Source organism: Phyllobates terribilis, unplaced genomic scaffold (genome assembly GCF_046119375.1).
Source record: "Phyllobates terribilis strain yellow unplaced genomic scaffold, ASM4611937v1 Scaffold_5855__1_contigs__length_48700, whole genome shotgun sequence".
Taxonomy (NCBI): domain Eukaryota; kingdom Metazoa; phylum Chordata; class Amphibia; order Anura; family Dendrobatidae; genus Phyllobates; species Phyllobates terribilis.
In genome coordinates, this window is record NW_027368600.1 from 1 (window position 1) to 20,475 (window position 20,475).

Below are 20,475 nucleotides of genomic sequence, written 5' to 3' on the forward strand. Positions count from 1 at the left end.
ATCTCGAACACCCTGCGTACTAGTTTGAATCTTGGACCGAATCTATATTTAGTCCATTCACGTATAAGATTACAGGATCAGATATGTATTATTGGAGATAATAACTTGTTTTATTTTCAGGGATTGCCTAAGTAACAATTTGCGTATGAAACTCACTAAGCTGTAGAAGACTTGTATGTTTAGATTACTTTTTTTTTCTTTCAACAAGTCTGTTTTAGACCTAATTAAAAAGACAATAGGAAAGGCTACGGTTAATACACAATTCTATCTCTGTACGACTTGTGTTATGAAACGGAGATAGTAAAAATAACCTGAGTGAGCTAAACCTAGTTTCTCGGGTCAGAACTTACGTGGTCGAGAGGCGAGGATACGTCTAACTATGTTGCTAAGCGCCTTGATCTTTGCATCTCCGTCCGTGTTGGTGGCTTGGCCTAGTGCTTCGGTACGCCATCTTCCGAAACTTAGGTCCGACCATACTCCGTTGTTGAACCTTTTACCCCGTAGTTTCTTAAGTGCTAGGAGGAGGCCGTTTCGGTTCAAAGCCATGCGGCTCCATCATTCTACCTTTATGGAATTCCTTCGTGCAAACTGGGAAGGTGGTGTGCCTTTTATGGAGGGGATTAGGAAGCTCATTGTGGCTTTGAGGGAATGGAATGTCCATGTGTTTGGTGATGTTAAAGTTAGGAAGGATACTCTTCTGCAGCTTCTTGATGATATTCAGAGAGATTTAGCTAGTGGCGGCCTTCTACTAATGTGCAGTTCAAAAGGAAAAGGAAGTCCGGGAGCAGCTTGATGTTGTGTTATTGAACGAAGAGACCGTGTGGAAACATAAAGCTTGGGGAAATTGGCTTGTGGATGGGGATCGTAATCCCTCGTACTACCATGTCTCTACTTTGGTGAGGCGTCGTAGGAATAGGGTGTTGATGCACCATGGACCGAATGAGGAAAGAATCACCAACCCGCGTGATCTTGAAGAGTTGGTTAGACGTGTTTACCCATCCGTGATCTTTATCCTATTACTACTCCATATAATTGTTTTCCAAAGTTGCAGTGGAATCAATGGAGAGATCTTAATGGTGATTTTAGTGATGAGGAGATCCTTGGAGTGGTACGTAGCATGGGATCGTTAAAAGCGCCGGGTCCCGATGGTTTCCAACCGATATTCTACCAAAAATATTGGGGTACGTTGGGTGATTCGGTGATTACGGTGGTTCGGTGATTACGGTGGTTCGGAACTTCCTCCATACGAGTGTTCTTCCCACGCATTTGAACGAGACGTATATCTCTCTCTTCTCAAAGTGGATAGCCCGGTGAAGGTTTCTCACTTTCGTCTCATTAGTTTATGTAATGTGATTTATAAAGTTATTACTAAATTACTTACACTTTCGTATGCAAAAGCTAATGCCGGGCCTCATTGGTCCGAGCCAAAGTAGTTTTTTCCAGGTAGACTCATCACGGATAACATTTTCCTTGCCCAAGAACTCATCCATGCCTTCAAATGTAAGCAAGGGAAGAAAGAATTTAATTTATGGTCATGAAGATTAATCTTGAGAAGGCCTATGATAGGCTTCAGTGGGATTTTGTGATCGATATGCTTGTGGATGCGGGATTCGAGGAGAAGTGAATCTATTGGATTGATGCTTGTATATCTTCACCTATAATGAGAGTGCTTTGGAATGGTGAGGTAACCGAGTAGTTCCTTCCCTCTAGGGGTATTCGTCAAGGGGATGTCATCTCTCCTTATATCTTTGTGCTTTGTGTGGAGAGGCTTAGTCATATTATTGAGGAGGCTATGAGAGATGATCGTTGGAAACCGGTGGTGGCATCGTTGGGGGGTCCTCCCATTTCACACATCATGTTTGCGGATGATATATTACTTTTTGGTGAAGCGTCGGTCAATCAAGCTAGTGTAATGGTGGAGTGCTTGAGCCGATTTTGTAGTTCGTCGGGGCAAAAGGTCAATTTTGAGAAGTCAAAGGTTTTTCTCTCGCCTAATATTGCGGGTTTATTGGCTGATCCGATTAGCAGGGTGAGCGGCATGAGCGTCACGGATGATCTCGGCTCTTATCTAGGTATCCCGATGCTTCATAAACATATTGGTAAGCATACGTTTTATTTCCTTCTTGGTAAGATTCATCCGAAGATCGGGGGTTGGAGGGCGAAACGACTTAGTTTGGCGGGGAGAGTTACACTTGCGGAATCCGTTCTCGGGTCCCTTCCGGTCTATACCATGGCGGTGGTTCGTGTGCCCAAGTCGATTTCTAGGAGGATTGACAAACTCGTGAATAATTTTGTGTGGGGTGGTAATGGTCATGGTAAGAAGTTGCATCTCGTTGATTGGTCGTCAGTGTGTAAAAACGAAGGAAGAAGGCGACTTTGGTATTAAGAAGATGGAGAGATTAAATTTGGCACTCAATAGGAAGTTCAGTTGGCGTTTCTTGCATAGTGATTCGGAGCTTTGGGCTAGGGTGCTTCGTGCTAAGTATATTAGACCGGATCTTGGAGAGCGGGCTGTTATTTCTCCTATTTGGCGGGCCATTAAGAAAGGGGTTAAACATGTCATTTACAAAGGGTCCCGGTGGTTGATTGGTAATGGGGAAACAATCCGGTTTTGGTTCGATGTTTGGCTGACCGATGTGAAGCTGTTGGATGGTTCCTGTGGAGAAGATGGAGTGGCGGGTCGCGGATATGTGGGAGCACGGTAGAGGTTGGAAATGGGATCTCTTTTCCTTTCGGCTCCCGATGGATGTGATCATAAAATATGGCGGCGATACCGGTGTTGGAGTCGGAAACTCATCATGATCGCTTAGCCTGGGATAGAACGAAGTCGGCAATTTATAGCGTGACCACGGGCTACGACGTCATTGAGGGCCAAGGTATTGATTCCTTTCTTGATAAACATATATATTTGTGTATTTGGTCTTTGAGTGTGTAGGAACGGGTCCGGGTTTTCGTATGGTTAGCGGTCAAGGGGGTTATCCTTACGAATGATGAAAGATTTCGTAGGCATTTCACCAATTCGGATGAGTGTGTGCGGTGTGTGGGAATCCCTTGTACATCTTTTTAGGGATTGTGGTGAAGCTAGAGTGGTTTGGTAGAGCTTCTTTGTGGTAGAAGGGTGGGGCGCTTCTATGTTATGGAGTTTGCCGAATGGTTTAGTTCAACATCACGGGAGAGGAGTCGAAGGATATGGGTTGGGCGGCACTTTTCTCTATGACTCTATGGCATTTATGGAAGTGGCGGAATGAGTGGGTTTTCAACCGGGATGCGTTTGGGGGCAATGAGGTTGATTTCACTAAGAAGCAGGTGGTGGATTATGCTAGAGTACATTAGTGCCGGAGAGAGGTGGAGCTGATTAGGTGGGATCCTCCCCCGAGGGATTGGGTCACTCTTAACACGGACGGTGCGGTTCACGATGGGAGGGCCACGGAGGGAGGTGTCATCAGAGACCACGAAGGTAAGTGGGTGGGGGTGTTTGCATAACATAGGTGTTTGTTCGGTTCCTATGGCCGAATTTTGGGGTGTTGTGTCGAGTTTGACTTTGGCCTAGTCACGTGGCTACAGCCTACAGGAGGGTTCGTTTGGAGACCGATTCACGTTTATTGATCATTCTCTTGAACAAACCCACAAATCGTGACCACCCCCTTTCTAGTCTTGTCGCCTCGGTGAAAGGCTTATTTTGTATGGACTGGTGTTGTCAGGCCCGTCACGTCTATCGGGAAGCTAACGGGGTTGCGGACTCCCTAACTTCCCTTGCTTTTTCGTTTCCACTAGTTTTTTGTTTTCTGTAGGATCCTCCATAATCTGTTTTCGGAATCATGCATGAGAATATTCGGGAAAGGGCTACACCTCATATTATTTTGTTGTAATCCAATATTTTTTAACTTCATCTCTCCTTAAACCCCCAAAAAACTGGCAAAATGTATATACTAAATAGGAATGCAAACGATCGTCTTCGGTTCCCAATTTTCCATTGGGCATTCAAGAAAGATCCAAGCCATACTAAAAATGTAAAGATTGATTGGTTTACTCATTCCCAGCTAGAGTTAGTCTGAATTTATACAAAAGACGGCCTCCTAAGTGTGTGACTCCTAACGCAAACCATATAGGCAAAATCCCAAGCATAGCTTCCAATGCAAAATTTAAAGCAAATAACAATAGCAGCCATAGCAAACAATTCTTTTTTCCCGCATAAAAGCATAATAATCTGAGCAGAGGAAGCCTAAAGACCCGTCGGTTCTGTGTATAAACCACAACCTAACTGATACCATCACGCACCATTATCTCTACCATACCAAGACACCGCCCCCAAAACACGTTTACTGATCTCCAGTTTACGGGGCATGTTAAAACCGAAACCCATAACAAAAAAAAAAATTAAAAAAAACAGACCATCATAAGTAGAGCACCACGTGGCTAGTCCCAAGCACTGGTCACACCAGCCGCATACCCACCACCACCACCACCACCATAGCTCGGACCTCCATACCCTGAACCACCACCATAACCACCGTTATTGTTTCCTCCATAATAATCCGGGGGGCCACCACCACCACCTCCTCCGCGGTTGTACGAGTTGTCGCGTCTGAAATCGCGTCCGCCGAAGCGGGCCCCGCCACGGCGGTTTCTGCCGCCGCCGCCGCTGTACGAGCGGGAAGCGTAGCGGGTGAGCCAGTCGGGCACTTCTTGGTTGGCTTCTTGCATGAGCTCGGCTAGTGATCTCGCCATTGAGGTGTTGCCGTCGTTGAAGAAGGCCGTTGCGAGACCCGATTTGCCAGCTCGTCCGGTACGGCCGATACGGTGGACGTAGTCGTCGATGTCGTTTGGTAGGTCGAAGTTGATCACGTGGGCCACATGGGGGATGTCAAGACCTCGCGCTGCTACGTCCGTTGCCACTAGGATTGGTGTGTTGCCGCTCTTGAATGACCTTAATGCCAGTTCCCTCTCCTGCATACAGCTTTTACATTTATGGCAAGGGCAGAAACTAATTAAGGAAAAGAAATTCTAGACTACTTTGCCCTTACTATAAGGATTATGTACTAGGAGTCAATCTGGAAAAAAAAAATGGGAAGTGGAGGTTACAAGAAAATGGTTGGAATTAAATCTATATTGACCTGCTGTGATCTATCACCGTGAATACTGGTAGCTGGAAATCCATTCATACAAAGGAAGTGCTCCAATGAGTCTGCTCCCTTCTTAGTTTCCACAAACACAAGTGTCAAAGATTGCTGCACAATAAGGACAATTGAGAAATCTGGTTAGCGAACGTTTACACCACTCACCACTAAACATAATTTAGACAATGTCTAAGAATAAGATACCTTGCCATGGGTACCGTTGGCTCTCTGTGCATGAAGAAGATCCATTAGATGACTTCTCTTGTCAGAATCGGGAACAAATTCAACCCTTTGCACAATCAGATCTGTGCTCGAACCCACTCTTCCAACAGCCAGGAAAATGTAATTTGCTAGAAAATCGGATGCCAGCCTCTGTGTAACATACCAAAATATAATCAGCTTGCATATATGTAACAGCCAAATAGTGGATACTTCTGGATGTTCGGACAACACTAACTGAAATCATCCAGAAGAGAGCTTGCTATATACGCAAGAAGAAAAACAAAAACACTAATGCATGCTAATCAGGACATGACCTAGATGACAAAACAATTTAAGTGAAACAGTATGTTGTCAATAAGAAGAGCTTGCATATTTCTCCAAAAGGCTGCAAAAAGAAGATTAACTGTTAAATACTCAAGAAAGAAGAAACCCAGTCTCGGTAAGTAAACAGTATGGGATCAGACTCCGACTCACAACGGACTAATTAAAAATCATCAAAAAAACAGTTAACCACTATGCTGAGATTGTTTCACTAACTAAGCATGCTGTGGTATGGAAGTCAAAGTACAACATCACAACAAAGATGACATGAATCATTGGATAGATGAACCATTCCATAGAACAAATAGATGTGGATACTATATTACCAGCTTACCAGGAACAATAGTATAAAACTGAAGGATAAACCCTGTTACAGGCACTCACAAAACAAAATTCTTCATATGAAGCAATAATATAAATCATAGATCAGAACTAACATCTGTCTCTACATTAACTTCCTCCTACACCACATAAACTTCACAAGGTTGTCATATATTCAAGACAAAGGTGAAAGTTACATGACCCAGAGCCACAATATGAATGTGAAGGAGTAGCTATGCATTAAAATCAAACAACAAATAATTAAGAAGACCGCGTCATTGGCTAACAACATTTATTATATAAGACTTTGCTGCCAGTACGGACATCAATGCCTCTGAATTTCTAAAACAAGTAAACAATGAATCTTGATAATCTATTCCACCATAATTAGATGTATATTTCTCTATTCAAGCCACAAGAGTTCTTCCAATTTTTCCACATAATAGCCATGAAAAGAACACTAGGTTCTCATTTAGATAGTTAATAACTGTCAATTGCCATAACCAACCAACTACCACTTTGTATATAACCAGTCAGTCATTTTACAGCACAAAATTGTAACCACTGTCAGAGACAAAGCATTAAGAAGCCAAATTTCATGAGTTACTGAATGTGATAGTGTGTTTTCCCACTAACAAGATAGGTAGCTTGAAGCCTTGAACTAATAGACAAATGTGCTTTTTGGATTTTGGGCTTTAATCATAAGTGAGATCTAAGAGCATTTATATAATGTCATGACAGGATGAGCTAAACCTGGATTTCTCTTGGAAATGTAGCACTGAAAAGCATTGTCTGTCTGACTCCACGAGGAAGCATGTCAGTCTGTTCAACTATCTTCCTAATTTGAGGTTCAAAACCCATATCAAGCATACGATCTGCTTCATCAAGTGCCAAGTATCTGGTCATTGACAATGAAACCCTGGCCCTTTCTAGCAGATCGACCAGCCTCCCAGGAGTTGCAACAAGAATATCAACCCCTCTCTCAAGCTCCCGCAGCTGAACATATCAAAGACAAATATCAGGTATATATATGATAAACTACTAGAAAATTCTTGCACTTTGATCAGAAAACAACAGCAGCCTATCCATTAAAGAAGATAATTAAAGTGGCAGCATCTTACCAAATTTACACAGTCCATAGAGAAACATGGGAAGCTCAACTGATAATTGTTACGTAATAAAAACAGGTCCATTAGGCCCATATGATGTTAATAGGGTTTTGTTAGGGTTTTCTAGTAGCTTTAAATAAGAATTAGATTAAGATTAGAGATTATCCAAAGGATCAATAGAAGGCAGTGTGCCCTAGCCTCCTTGAAGGTGTGACTTCACTGAGATTGTTAGTGTATCTTCAGTTCAATTTATTAATACAGCAGTTAGTTTGTTTAATTATCCTCTTGTCTATCAATAATTAACCATAGCATTAGAGTAAAGGACCAGCATTCAAGGCAGGTTTAGGTTTTGGCATTGTCGAATCCTAAAAAATATATATGCTTCCAGTGAACATCACATGTCTAATCATATTTACTATTATCACAAGTCGTATATCAAAGTTTATCCAGTACAAGACAATGCATATGATATTACCAACATCCAAAGCAGAATGCAATACCAAATGACCGACTCTAACTGAAAACCATAAGCCATCTATACAACTTCAACTTACAAATACATGAAACCTTCGAGCTTGATTAACTATCAGATATCAACGTAGCAACATAACTGAATCAGGATAACTGAGCAAAAAAAAACAATAATTTAAACAAGGAAAAGAGGATAACCCAGAAAGCAGGACGAAGTCCAAGAAGTATAAAATCCGCAAGTTCACAATCACCTAAAGAGCATAGCTTGCAAGATATAGGAAAGTTGAAGCTAACGAATAATAATATCAGAATCTAACCTGTTGGCTGATGGGTGCTCCCCCATACGCAACCACAACTCTCACACCAGTTTGGTATGCAAACTTTTTAGCTTCATCATTAATCTGGAACAAGTGACAAAATACATTTAAAGCACCGGTTCCACGATATGTTTCTAACTGTATTCAAGCTTTCAACCAATTACAAACCTGCATTGATAGCTCTCTAGTAGGTGACAGAATGAGCGCGAATGGATTCGCAGTTCGTGCTCCACGTGGCCTTGGGGGATTATTCCCCCTCATTATACCACTTATAATCGGAAAACAAAAAGCTGCAGTTTTCCCAGATCCAGTCTGAGCACAAGCCATAAGGTCCCTTCCAGCAAGGGATATTGGGATTGCATGCCGCTGAACAGGTGTCGGCTTCACATACTTGCATCTTCTGATATTCATATTCAGCTCATTCCCAAGGTCTATGTCAGCAAAAGTATTTACAGGTGGAGGCACATTATCCCCACTAGTCTCAACAGGAATATCCTCATAAGCATCAAAATTGATGCCTGTGTTCTCCTGCTCAAATGTTTGCTCAGGAACAGGATCATCAACGTCATCCTCAAAGGGGTTTACCTCTCTGCTCCTCCCACGATCCCATCCACCTCCACCTCCACCTCTGCCACCACCACCCCATCCACCTCTGCCACCACCCCCTCCACCGTAACCTCCACCATAACCCTGGCGTCCAACATCTGGTCTTGGACCACCCCACCTGGGCCCACTACTAGTCCCTCCATAAGAGGACCTATCATTATAGGCTTGTGGAGGTGCCATGTTAGATGGTGCAGCAGGCTCGGTTGATTGCGGCCTGTAACGTAGGTGTGGCGGTAAATATGTAGGTTTGGTGGGTCGAGGGGGACCACCAAAACCATTATTGTCCAAGGAAACTGGAGCTACATGATCAGCCTCGGAGCTTGCAACATCAGCCCAAGAGTTTTTCATAGCTGTCAATGATCAGAAAAATGCACTACCTCTCAACCTCTAAAATGTCGAATCAGGTGAACAACTCCTTGCAGTACCTTATCTCGTTTCTGCGAAGATTTAAGCGTGAAAATCTAGCAACAATCCGCAATTACCTTTAGTGTCCTGCTTTTCAATCTAGAAAGTAAAATCAGAGAAAAACCCTAATTAATCATATCCGACATCTCCAAAGCTCCGAACAAAATCAGCGCACAAATACAGCAATCGTCAAACAAACGGAATGGCCAACCCAAAGACCTCGCTGAACCCCCAACAAAACCATCCCCTAACAATTAACACATGCTTAGAGCAACCTAACCAGCCATCGGAAGACCAAAACCCTCGAAAAGGCAAAAAGTGATTCGTCGCAAAACCAAAATACTCACGCCGATTGGGAAAAGCCGGCGGAATCAAACAACCATAACGAACGAAAAACCAATTTCTTCACCACCGAAATCAGAATGACCAATCGAAACACGAAAACGAAAACCACAGAATACAATCAAATCCAGTTTATATAAAAAAGCATTTTTCCTATTCAGGATACACAATTTCAGCCGCATAAGAAGAAGATAAGTATAGAGGAAAAAACGAACCTGTGATTTAGCCTTTGGATTGGCGTTGACGAAACAAGTAAGCACCAGAAACCCTAGATTTTACGGCTCGGATAGATCAGACAAACTAAGGCGAGAAAATCTCTCGACGCAGATACAGACAGATAGATCTCCAACCCTATTTCCCTTATCTTTCTCTCTCGTCCTCCGATTTCAACTCCAACTGGAAGATTGCACGGACATTCTTCTACACTATATATGACTTGTTGGACGGCGTTGCGTTCTTCATCTTCTTAAACGGTGGGTGTAACTTTTTCCCTTTTTCTTTTTTTCCCTTCTAATTTTCAGTAGAAAATAAAATCAGATCTGAATCCCACAAGGGTGATTGGAATGTGTTACACACGCGCTTATTTGGTTGGGTAAAAAGGGTGCGATACTTGCACGCGCTACTCGAGATTCGTGGATGGTGGCTTTTGGGGGGTTGGGTGTAGGGTAAGATATTTTTTGGGCCTTTCGACCCAAAAAATAGACACTTCTTGCCCTAAATTTTTGAGACTTTTAGTGTATGATTTACGAGGATGATATACTTTATAGCTTAAGATCATCTATCTATGATGAGTTTGCTTCATTTTGAAAGAGTGAGATTCACAACTGTATGTATATTAAACAACAAACATTAGTGTGATATTAATATTTAGATATACTAAACATTAATTAAATCAAGTAAAACATATTTGAAGTAGTAATCATAATATAATGATTTATGTTCATAAATTAGTACAACATGGGCCCCACGTCCAACACGGACAAGATAGTCGTGCACTTACACGCGCAGTACGATTCAACATACAAGTTCAATGAAATTTCATTCTAAAACCAATTGGCAATAGGATGAGCAATTCATGAGTTTATATAGTGGACATTTATCTACCAACTTCCGATATGTGATACTATCTCAACACGTCCCCGCAAGTGCAACGGGTCTGAATATGCCCAGTTGACACTTAAACAAACAAGTGTGGGTAGGTATCTCATTCACTTTATAACCAACATCTTAACCAACTCGTGGGCTTAAAGCCGAATCTCGGCTCTAATACCAGGTCAAATTACAATTCGCATTTCCTCTACATATTACGACCCTTTAAATAATATCATTGTACGAATATCAAAAGTCCTTAATATATCACCATTAATGAGACAAACCAATCAAAATATTTGGTTCTTCACGTTTTATTCTTTCTCATTCATATGCCCATTACCAATTCATGTGATATAAGTCTTACCACGTCGGGCTTCAGAAAGAATAAAACGTGAAGAAGAATCAAACAAAGAAAAGGGGAGTCAAAAAAGAGAAACGACACCAACAAGACATATGCTTTGCTGAAAATTCAGACTCAAAATGAAGTTTACACATAATCGCTGTGAACACACCCATCAGTAATTGTGGGTGATTTCTATCGGAAACAAGAAAAACAAAAAGAAATATGAAACTGGAAAACAAAGAGAGAACTTTATATTCCTACTGTGGTCTCATTTTCCCGGATCGTTCAACACATGATAATATGGATGGTAGAGGAGAACGCCATAACCATATGAAGCTGTAATTTCCTGTGACTGTATAAACTTTTTTCTCTAATTGAATCTAGCGTCGCCTAGGCTTGCATCGGAATTCAGCTAATAGAGCTATATGATCAGAAGACCACTCTGGAGAAGGAAGAGCCGTGTCTTTTCTCAACGATTCCTCATCCAGCAATTCAAGTAACGACTCCACTGTCAAAGAGTCAGCTGCAAGCAAAACCATGGTTCAATAACACACATAAGTGGAGTGGGTTGAATCAGATATGTTTTACCGGTGTAAAATATGTAATCATAAGTTCCAATGAAGTCCCTGGTGCAATATGTAAACATTGGTTCATTTGTTGAGGGGTCCATTTTTCTCCTCTGCTGATCTATGTACGGTCCCACCGCTCTGACAAACGAGGAGTACGCGCTCACCAATGGCAGCTGGTGCGACAGCTTTGCGTGAGGGCGCAAGATACCCAGGGGGTCCATTGTCAAATCATGATGTAGAGATTCTACCTTCCCCAATGCAAGTAGTGAATGAGAAGCACTGCGTTGTAATTTCAACATACCTTGTTAAATTCCATTAATACTACCAAAAAGAAAAAGAAAAAGAAAAAAACTAACCTTCCAGGAGTGGAATTAAAATCTCCACAAACCAGCATAGGAATGTCTGCACTAGCTGCAATTTTCTCCAACCCCTTCAGTAAGGTATGCACCTAACGTGTACGGAATTTAAGACCACATAACGCAAAACATATATTATATAGAACCTGAGGATGTACAAACCTGCCAGATTTTCACGTCCTTCAAATCTTGATTCACATTTACATGTGTATTTGCCTGTTCAACAAAATGCAATAAGCACTCAAACATGAGATGCTATTTAAGAAAAATGGATGATAAAACTATAGACAGTAGAAACTACGAGAATACAGGAGTAATGTGTAAACTATAGTTTCAAAATGCAACAAAATGCAATATGTAGTCATATGATATAGAAAAACATCATAAAGGCATAAACTATAGTTTCAAAAGTAAAACCAATGTAAGAACCATGTCCTTCAAGAATAAAAACAATTGAAAAGCATAAAAAAGTTTGTGAATTTAAATCATAAAAAATAGAATAGGAGTAATGTGTAATTTTATCGGGAAAATTCAAAGATCTTATCAAAGAATAAGATAGAACTTAACATTTAATTAAAAAAATAAGAAAGAATCAAAGAAATCACCAAAGAAGAAAATTGAATATCATCATTAAAAACAACAATACTATATAAACTTTGGCAATTTTTTTAATTATTAAAATAATTGGCGCCTAGGCTCGCCTAGGACCAACTAGGCGATGCTCTAGCTCAGGCTCGCCTAGGACCAACTAGGCGATGCTCTAGCTCAGGCATGCCTAGGCGTCGCTTTTTTATTCACTGATTAACCATAATAGCAAAGTAGTTGATTTAATAAACCATAATAGCAATTGATAAGAGCAGTGAATAAAAAAGCGCTGGGCGAGGCTAGGCGATGGCCCACCCCAGGCGTGCCTAGGCACACCTAGGGTCGCCCAGCCATGCACTTGGCTTATTTAGCCATTTTTATTGATTTAAAGTAATATATAATCATAAAATATGAAAAAATATCATAGTCATAATATATAGAAAAAATCAATCGAAAAACCATGTTTGAAAGCTTTAAAACAATTAAAAATCATAAAAAGTTGACCAATCAAAATATATATCATCTTCTTCATGTAGAGAATCATTATTTTCTTAATCTTCTTCCTCATCTTCATCTAGAAGCACAACATCGGCTTCGGTTTCCGGGATAACATCTTCATCATCTATATTGTTCTTGTAGCCTTCTTCATCTTCCTCCTCTTTATCTTGTTGTTGTGACCTTGAAGATATTTTTTTCCCTTTTTTTTTCTACTTCTAAGGTTAAACCTCACCTCATTTGCCTCAGAAGTTCAGCAATTTCTAAGATAATCATCAGCCAACAGAAGAGGATCGCAGAGAGTAGATGAAGTACGTACGACAGAGGAGAAAGAAAGGATATGAAAAATATTATAGGAGGACTCTAGTTTTTGTAGAGAAAATAGGTAAGTTATCTTTTTCTACTAGAATCTTACAAAAATAATCAAATATAACAAGTACGTATATCTTTTTCTGCTGTAAAACATCTTTGGCAAATCAATATTTTTTATTTTATGCAATTAAAAATCATTTTTTCCTTTTGATTAAGTAAATAATCAACAAAAACGGAAAAGCGAGCCTATGCTCGCCCAGGCCGCCTAGCCATGAACGCATCGCCTAGGGCCAAGTAGGCGATGCCATGGCCAAGGCGTGCCTAGGCTCGCCTAGGCGTCACTTTTTCATTCAATGGATAAGAGCATTTTATATTATAAAAGCATTTTACTGATTTTAAAATTTCAGACAAAATATGAGAGACAGTATGAAATGGAAAGAACATAAGAGACTAGCATAGTTTACATATACTACCCACCACGCAAAGAAGTTGACGTTTCCCTTGGTTATCAGCTCCTTGATAGCTGAACTTTGCTTCCAGAACTGCTATTAGAGCTACATTATCCTACACATGAGTTCAAGATACACCAACTTCATGTCTCGTAACAAGAAAAGACAAATTCATATTCTCATACATTGAATATTAATTTACCTTAACCAATCGACCCAATGCATTTTTCCTCTGAGGACCAGGAGCTATTGTCTCCGTCAATGATTGTGCAGCTTTATTAAACTCAACCTGAGGATAACAAAAATGCACGTAACTTAGGGTCCGTTCGCTTAAACCACATTTTCAATTATAATGACATTTTTGAGATAAGGGGGTTTTAAACTTTGGATTTCGTGCAAAAAAAGTAAAACGTTGTAGAAAAACGACATTATAATGTAGGTTCGCCAAACTACATCTCTTCTAGAAAACTTCATTATAATGAAAAAATGCAATTATAATGAGTTTGAACAAACAAGTCCTTCAACATTCAAGAAAGAGACAATGAATATAGACCAAACTGGGCACAAACTATCTGACCTCATACTTCTTGACATGAGAAAATCTATCTCTACGGAAGAATGTAGCACATCCATCATATGTATGAGAAACCTGCAACATCAAGAAGAAAAAGTAAATAAACTACTAGATGGTGTCAGGTAGAATGCCACAATCCAGATGGAAGATGCAACATATATACAGTAACAAGCAGCAAACAATACCTCAGATGTTTTTCTCTTATAGAGAGCTTGGTAGCCATGTTTATCAAGCTCAGGTGAAAAAAAGTCCTCAAAATGCTCATTTTGGACCTGCAGAATACATGCACACCAACAAAGCTTGAGAAACAACAAATAGTAAAGAAAGAAAAAGTTTCATATCTATCTCAATTACAGAAACTCACAACATCCAAGAAAATTAAAACTGCAAGCAACACGAAATAAGAGGGCATTGCTGAAAGTAAAACATGACTATTTAGAATTGATACAACCCTAGAATATCTAATCTTAATTAATAATTCATATATTCCTGCTTAGTTTGCTTAATTTCCCAGCCACTAATCAGTCAAAGCCATTCGTTAAAAGAGTAAGTAGTGGGGTAGTGCTGGCAGCCACTAGGACCACTACCATTTCATTCTTCAGTATTTCAGTCTTCCTAGAGTCAGTTTGTAAGCTTATGAATGAACTGAATACAGAAATTAGTGGTTTCTTTAGGGTGAGACCTTGCGATAAGTGGTTCTTACACAAAATGAGGTCTAAAGTAGAATAAATTTCAAACATACATACCTCTTGAAGACAAATGATATCAGCGCGATATCCAACAATCTCCCTCAATAAATTTTGTCTACGATAAGGCCAAGAAAGAGCCCACGATGGGCAGTAACTATAAGCATCACTGAAAGCATATACATCAGCCAAAGTGTTGTACGACAGCACAGTGAAATTCCCATTTGAGGATTGGTCCAAACGACCCTTAGTATCGATCCCACTGACTGAAATCAACCGGCGAGGAATTGGGGTTGGAGCAGGAATAACACGTGAAGTTGCGAGAGTGGAGGGATGTCCTACCGGAAGCTTTGTATTTACATCTACAAGAAAACACTCAAACTTAAGAGGGTTACCAACATCATCAGCTGAGGGGGTATAATTCTTTGACTGCCCAACTTCAAACCATGTCTCATTCCCTCTCCTTTGTGCAACTGGAGCTAAACTGGAAGTTGAAGATGATGAATTTAAAGATCCTGATCCTGAACTAGACCGCCCAAACACCCCATCTTCTCCATTTTCATGAAGAGCACGATCATGAAGAGCACGGTGATGCAGCCATGCATCTGTGTAACACTTGGGAGTGCAATGGTAACTTTTGGAATCAGGAATCTTGGCCTTCATACATCCTGTGCACTGCAATGTCGCTTGCTCAGTTGGATGCACACTGCACACTGCAACTTTCTTATCACTTTCTATACGGTACCTACAACCATGTACAGAATTCAATTTAATACACTAATCTTAGTTTTTCCTTTCTTTCTTTTGGAGGCATTCGTGGAGATTTCCAGCACATGAAAATACAATATAGTGCAGCTGCTAAACAAATGACTGTGAGGAAAAATCTCATTGACTACAGAAAGAAAGACACTGTTATTGTGACCTAAATCATCTGATGTAGTTGCATCATAGAGCAAGAAATCAATGTCAAGCACATCTGAAAGGGGGCAAGAATTGCTATGTCAAAGAGAATAGAGTAATTTCTAATCTTGTCTGGACAAGTCCTAATTCCTTTTATTATGTACGTACTAAATCCAATTGATTTATAAAACTTGAAAAGATAGGGAGAGCCTTGACAAGGGAGAGCCTTGACAAGAATCTGGCACAAAAGGACTTGTACGATCAAGATAGGTCCTCAGCATACTAAGCCTATACACTAAACTGTTGCAAGAACCAAGAATCATTAAAAATTCAAATACCTTAAATCTGCAAATTGTGATTCACAAGACTTGAGGTAAGACAATTTTTGCATAGTACGCTTGACATTTTTTCATGACGCAACTCCATCTAAATCCCAAGGAAGCATAAACGAATAAAGATCAGCCAGTATGATTACTTACCACTTATATCTCAAGAAATGGCCAGCAACTGGAGACGATTCAGGAATATCCTCCGCGGAAGCAGTCTTATCAGGACGTCGTACAAGAACGTAAGGCGAGAGCTCACAGCCTACAACGGGAATATCCGACGGGAGGTACACTCTTACCACGCCCAGACTCAGCATACTTCTCCAACTTGAATATCTTTCTCAATAAACTCAAATCTCCGAATTGCGCAGTGAAACCCTAAAACTTGCTCAGAATTACTAAACACGAAACGGAATGGCCAGCAGAGTCCCGGCGGATCCGACATTTACAAGAAATCAAACCCCGCCAGCGTTGATCGATGCAGGAAAACAATCTGGAAACAAATGACGGTGAAAGGATTGATAATCAATTACGCTGAACACGGGTACAAGATCCACCAAAGCGGAGTCAAGAAAGCATGGAGGAGATTTAGGGATTGGAAATTGATGGCTTCTGTAGTGATGGAGGTTGTTCGAACGCGAATCTAGAATTCAATCGAGTGGTTGAATGATCGGAATTTGTATGGAAGAAGGGACGAAGAACGGAGAGAACAGAGAGGATTGAAGGATTAGGGTTTTACAGAGGAAGAGGAAGAAAGTGAGAGGAGTTGCTCGAGAAGTTCGTGATGGTGGTCGTCGCTGCGTTCTAGTAGTATTATTCTTGTAGAAGAAAACGGGAAATATTAAATGGATTTTTCATTTTTAATTAATAAATGAATTTGGATTGTCATTCCGTTTTCCGCCTTAAATTTTTTGAAACTTTTGGGAATTTTTGCAATTTGGGGGTACTACGAGCGGTTTTCCGATGCCAAAATTTAAGTACCCTTGTATCTACAAATTCCGCAATATGATACGGACTCCATGTCCATCGCAACATTTTTTTACTAACCATCGTAGGCGGAAACGTGACGATGGAATGTGGTTTCGGCGTGACGCTGGGAGAAGAACCAGACGTCATTTCAGCGGCTGCCAGCGGCGTGACGACGTACCATGCACCTAAAGTGACGGCCTTTGGAAAGCGCCGCTGACGTGACGACGGTAGGGTGTCATAACGTGACAGCATAGTTTACAAGAGGCGTGACGGTATGGGCTTTTTATTGATAGGAGGTGTTTTTGATGTTCGTAAGTATTTTTATTAGTTGTAAAGGGTTATTTAAGCCTTTTTATGCTATTTTTGACAAGAAAATCATATTAAATGATGGTGTTAGACTCGGTGGGTCTGTAAGGGTGTTCGGCAGGATGAAAACGTACTTGTAATGAATGAAAGCAATGAAAATATACTTGTGTGATATCTAATGACCTATATTGAGATCTTGTGACATTAAGTGACACTTGAATTCATCTCCGTACTATTGTGTACTTTGTAGTCAATTTTGTATAGACTTTTAGGCGGTTTTCACATTGGTATGTTATATGTGTTAGAATCACCTATTTGATTTTTGAAATTCATAGTTGCTTACAGTTGTATTACACTTACAACGGATAGAAGATGGTTACAGCACACATACAGCTGTATAGCACAATGCCTATTCCTCAACCCTACTTCAGAACCCCTTTTCCACAACCCCTATAAAGAGTGATTCCTATGTAGTTGTTTCCGCACCCACAAGATCCACAAGCTCCATTCCACATTCATCAATCAATCTCTTAGCAGATGGCTTCTTCATCATCTTCATCAGCCCCATCAAACAAAGTATGTCATTGCGGCTTTCCTTTAGTTCACAAACTGTGGAGGGGCGGTGGAACTTTGGTAGAAGGTTTTGGGGTTGTCCAGAATTTGGCACATATGATGTGAACAAGCCAAATAACGAAGGAGGTTGCAATTTTACAGAATGGATCGATCCACCGTTCTGTAAGAGAGCCCAAGAGGTTATCGATGAACTGAGGAAAGAGAAAAATGAGCTAAGTCAGCAAAACAAAGGTCTTATAAGGTTTAATTTCAAGGCTAAAGAATATATCAAGTATTTGGATAAAGTTAGAGCGGTCAGAGACGTAAGTCGTCTTAGAAAACCTAAGACAGATCATAACCCATGATTTCTGTTTTGTTTTATGGCACTTTGCAGGGAACAGGCGACATTGTCATGGGAGAGATATCGAAAGCAGAATCGCCTTATTTAGAAACAATGTAATGGTATTTGAATAATTTTCAATTTAGTAATTGCAAGAAGAATCGCGTCACCTAATCTTGTAACAGCTAGTGTCCTCATGTTTTCAATATTTTGTAGTTTAATGGTAAGAGAGTATCAAGTTGGAAGCATTGCTACTAGTTGTACATCAATGAAATAGCCCAACAAGGCACAACTTTATTTAATGTGAAAAAGAAATTAGTCCAACAATATATAAATTCAATGTCAACAAGAAGGCCATGAAGACACAACTTCATGGTGAACAAGATAATAACCCCTTAAATGGGCCATGTATGTCAAATTTGTGTATAGCCCAATGTCTTTGACGTCACGTCAGGAGTGACAGAAAACGTAACGCCCTGTTTGACCCACAACGTCACGCCAAGGATGGTTTCCATTGTCACGCACCGCAAGCTAGACTGAAAAGCCAGAAGTAGGTTGTCGTATCAAGCTCATGCCTCTGTAATTATGTCTCCATGGCTCAAGGGTGCAATGACATGACCGGAACCTGCTTCTTTGACCCATTTTCATCCACAAAAATAGTTTCACGTTCTCCTATTTAAACCCCTACACCTCACCATCTTCATTCACCAAACCATTTACAACATTTCTCTCCATTCTAACAAAAATGAAGAAGTTTTTCTTATCAAAGTTTAAGAAAATGAGTATTGAGAGAGTAAAACATGCAGAGGGTGATGAATGTAGTCATTATGAGCATGATGAACGCATGGATCGAGGGGTGGATCCAAACACATCATATTTACATGGAGATTACAACAATGAGGTTAGTTAGCATATATGTTTACTCTTGTAGAGGTCCAGTAGTCTTGATTACGCCCTATGGTGTGGTATGTTGCATTATGTCGTAGTAGTATGATTTATTTATTCATTTTGGTTCCATAAGTTACAAGAATCTGGTAGTTAGCATATGATTTATTTCATCATTAAGCCCTACAGTTAGTTAGGATATATGTCTACCTATTACGTTATGTTGCTCAAGCTGATTCGCATTTAGTTCTATATGTTGCACCTTGTTACATTATGTTGCTCAAGCTGATTCGCATTTAGTTCTACGAGCTCACAGTGGTATATCTTTTGTTCTAACGTACAGATTGCACAAGACGCATACGGCAATAACTCATCGTTCTACCATGGGGAGCAAATTTCTTCTCAAGCCTATGTTCCTTATTCATATGAAAGCCTAGATCGAATACAAGTCTCAACCATGTACTGTGACGGCCTACAACCTCAATTGCCCTACTCAGACTATGCAAATGTGCCACAGAGACCGGTAGAGTCCTTACTCAATTGTCCAATACCCAAATTCAGTCTTGGCTTCACGGATGACGAAGAGAGCCCCCCCAGGATGAGTTGTCCGGCAAAGTTCCCAAGCCAGAGTGATATGGAACGAGGTACAGAATTTTGGGGATGGGCACCCCTATACACTCTACCGAAGTTCGAGAACGTGGCCACACCGCAACCAATAACTTCAAAGGACTATAGCGAGTACTTTGTTACAGATAAGGTCTTCGACGACAGAGAAGACATAATTGCATGGGCGAAGGGGGAGGCAAAGAAGCTCAACTTCGTGCTCGTCAACTACAGGGTTGATAGCGGAACTAAGGGTAGAAAGCCTGTGACATGGTTAGCGTGCCAGAGGAGAGGTAAAAGCACGCCAACCAAATCCCCCAGCGAGAAGATAAGAACTAGAGTGAGACAGTGCAACTGTCCGTTCCTCTTGCAAGTCTTTGAGGAACCGGTGGACCGCTGGAACATTGTTGTGCGCACGGGAACGCACAACCATGTCATCAGCGACAACCTGCACGGAAACGCGTACGCTGGCCGTCCAACGAAGGAAGAGTTGAAGCTGATGAGAGAGATGGCTGAAGTACATGTACAACCGAGGCACGTACTGGGGATGTTGTCCAGCCCAGACAATGTGACGAGCATCAAGCAAATTTATAACATAAATCAGAAGTTCAGGAGGGAAGGATTGGAAGGACGTACAGTAGTGCAAGAGTTCTTCAAAAAGTGTAAGGAGAACGAGTATTATGTTGAGTACACGTCTGACCCGGAAACAAACAAGATAAAAGACATTTTCTTTGCAAGCCTGGATGGAATAAGGCTACTAAGGGCATTCCCCTACGTTATCTTGTTGAACTAAACTTACTCCACTAATGTGTAAGTCCATCTCTCTGGATTCATGTTTTGTATCGTGTGAGATCGTTCTATGTTGTTTAGAACTTCCCTTTTATGTACAAGTACGACAGTCC

General features: G+C 40.7%; 2 protein-coding genes across 2 annotated transcripts; both read right to left on the reverse strand.

The window, feature by feature from the left end:
- Window positions 1-4,416: 4,416 nt before the first annotated feature.
- Window positions 4,417-8,832, reverse strand: LOC141250498 (uncharacterized). The gene is made up of 6 exons (XM_073670008.1): window positions 8,047-8,832; window positions 7,879-7,962; window positions 6,735-6,977; window positions 5,322-5,489; window positions 5,115-5,228; window positions 4,417-4,947 (listed from the first exon to the last, which is right to left on the reverse strand). The coding sequence occupies exons 1-6, from the start codon at window positions 8,830-8,832 to the stop codon at window positions 4,417-4,419; spliced, it is 1,926 nt and encodes a 641-aa protein (XP_073526109.1).
- Window positions 8,833-8,864: 32 nt separating this feature from the next.
- LOC141250499 (uncharacterized) lies at window positions 8,865-16,235 on the reverse strand. Its single transcript, XM_073670009.1, has 12 exons — window positions 16,072-16,235; window positions 14,753-15,437; window positions 14,180-14,278; window positions 14,010-14,081; window positions 13,635-13,721; window positions 13,461-13,547; window positions 11,754-11,807; window positions 11,592-11,683; window positions 11,255-11,514; window positions 11,057-11,189; window positions 8,967-8,988; window positions 8,865-8,921 (listed from the first exon to the last, which is right to left on the reverse strand). Exons 1-12 carry the CDS (start codon window positions 16,233-16,235, stop codon window positions 8,865-8,867), a joined length of 1,812 nt encoding a protein of 603 aa, XP_073526110.1.
- Window positions 16,236-20,475: the final 4,240 nt, after the last annotated feature.

Bases quoted from the DNA above. Each gene is read 5' to 3' on its own strand.
- LOC141250498 (XM_073670008.1), bottom strand. From the start codon at position 8,832: ATGAAAAACTCTTGGGCTGATGTTGCAAGCTCCGAGGCTGATCATGTA. The intron at 5,229-5,321 runs GTATCTTATTCT...CTTATTGTGCAG, and splicing joins CCAACGGTACCCATGGCAAG to CAATCTTTGACACTTGTGTT. The intron at 4,948-5,114 runs GTCAATATAGAT...AGCTGTATGCAG, and splicing joins ACGGTGATAGATCACAGCAG to GAGAGGGAACTGGCATTAAG.
- LOC141250499 (XM_073670009.1), bottom strand. From the start codon at position 16,235: ATGCTGAGTCTGGGCGTGGTAAGAGTGTACCTCCCGTCGGATATTCCC. The intron at 15,438-16,071 runs GTAAGTAATCAT...ACATGGTTGTAG, and splicing joins CATTTCTTGAGATATAAGTG to GTACCGTATAGAAAGTGATA. The intron at 11,808-13,460 runs GTGGGTAGTATA...TTTGTTGAACAG, and splicing joins AACGTCAACTTCTTTGCGTG to GCAAATACACATGTAAATGT.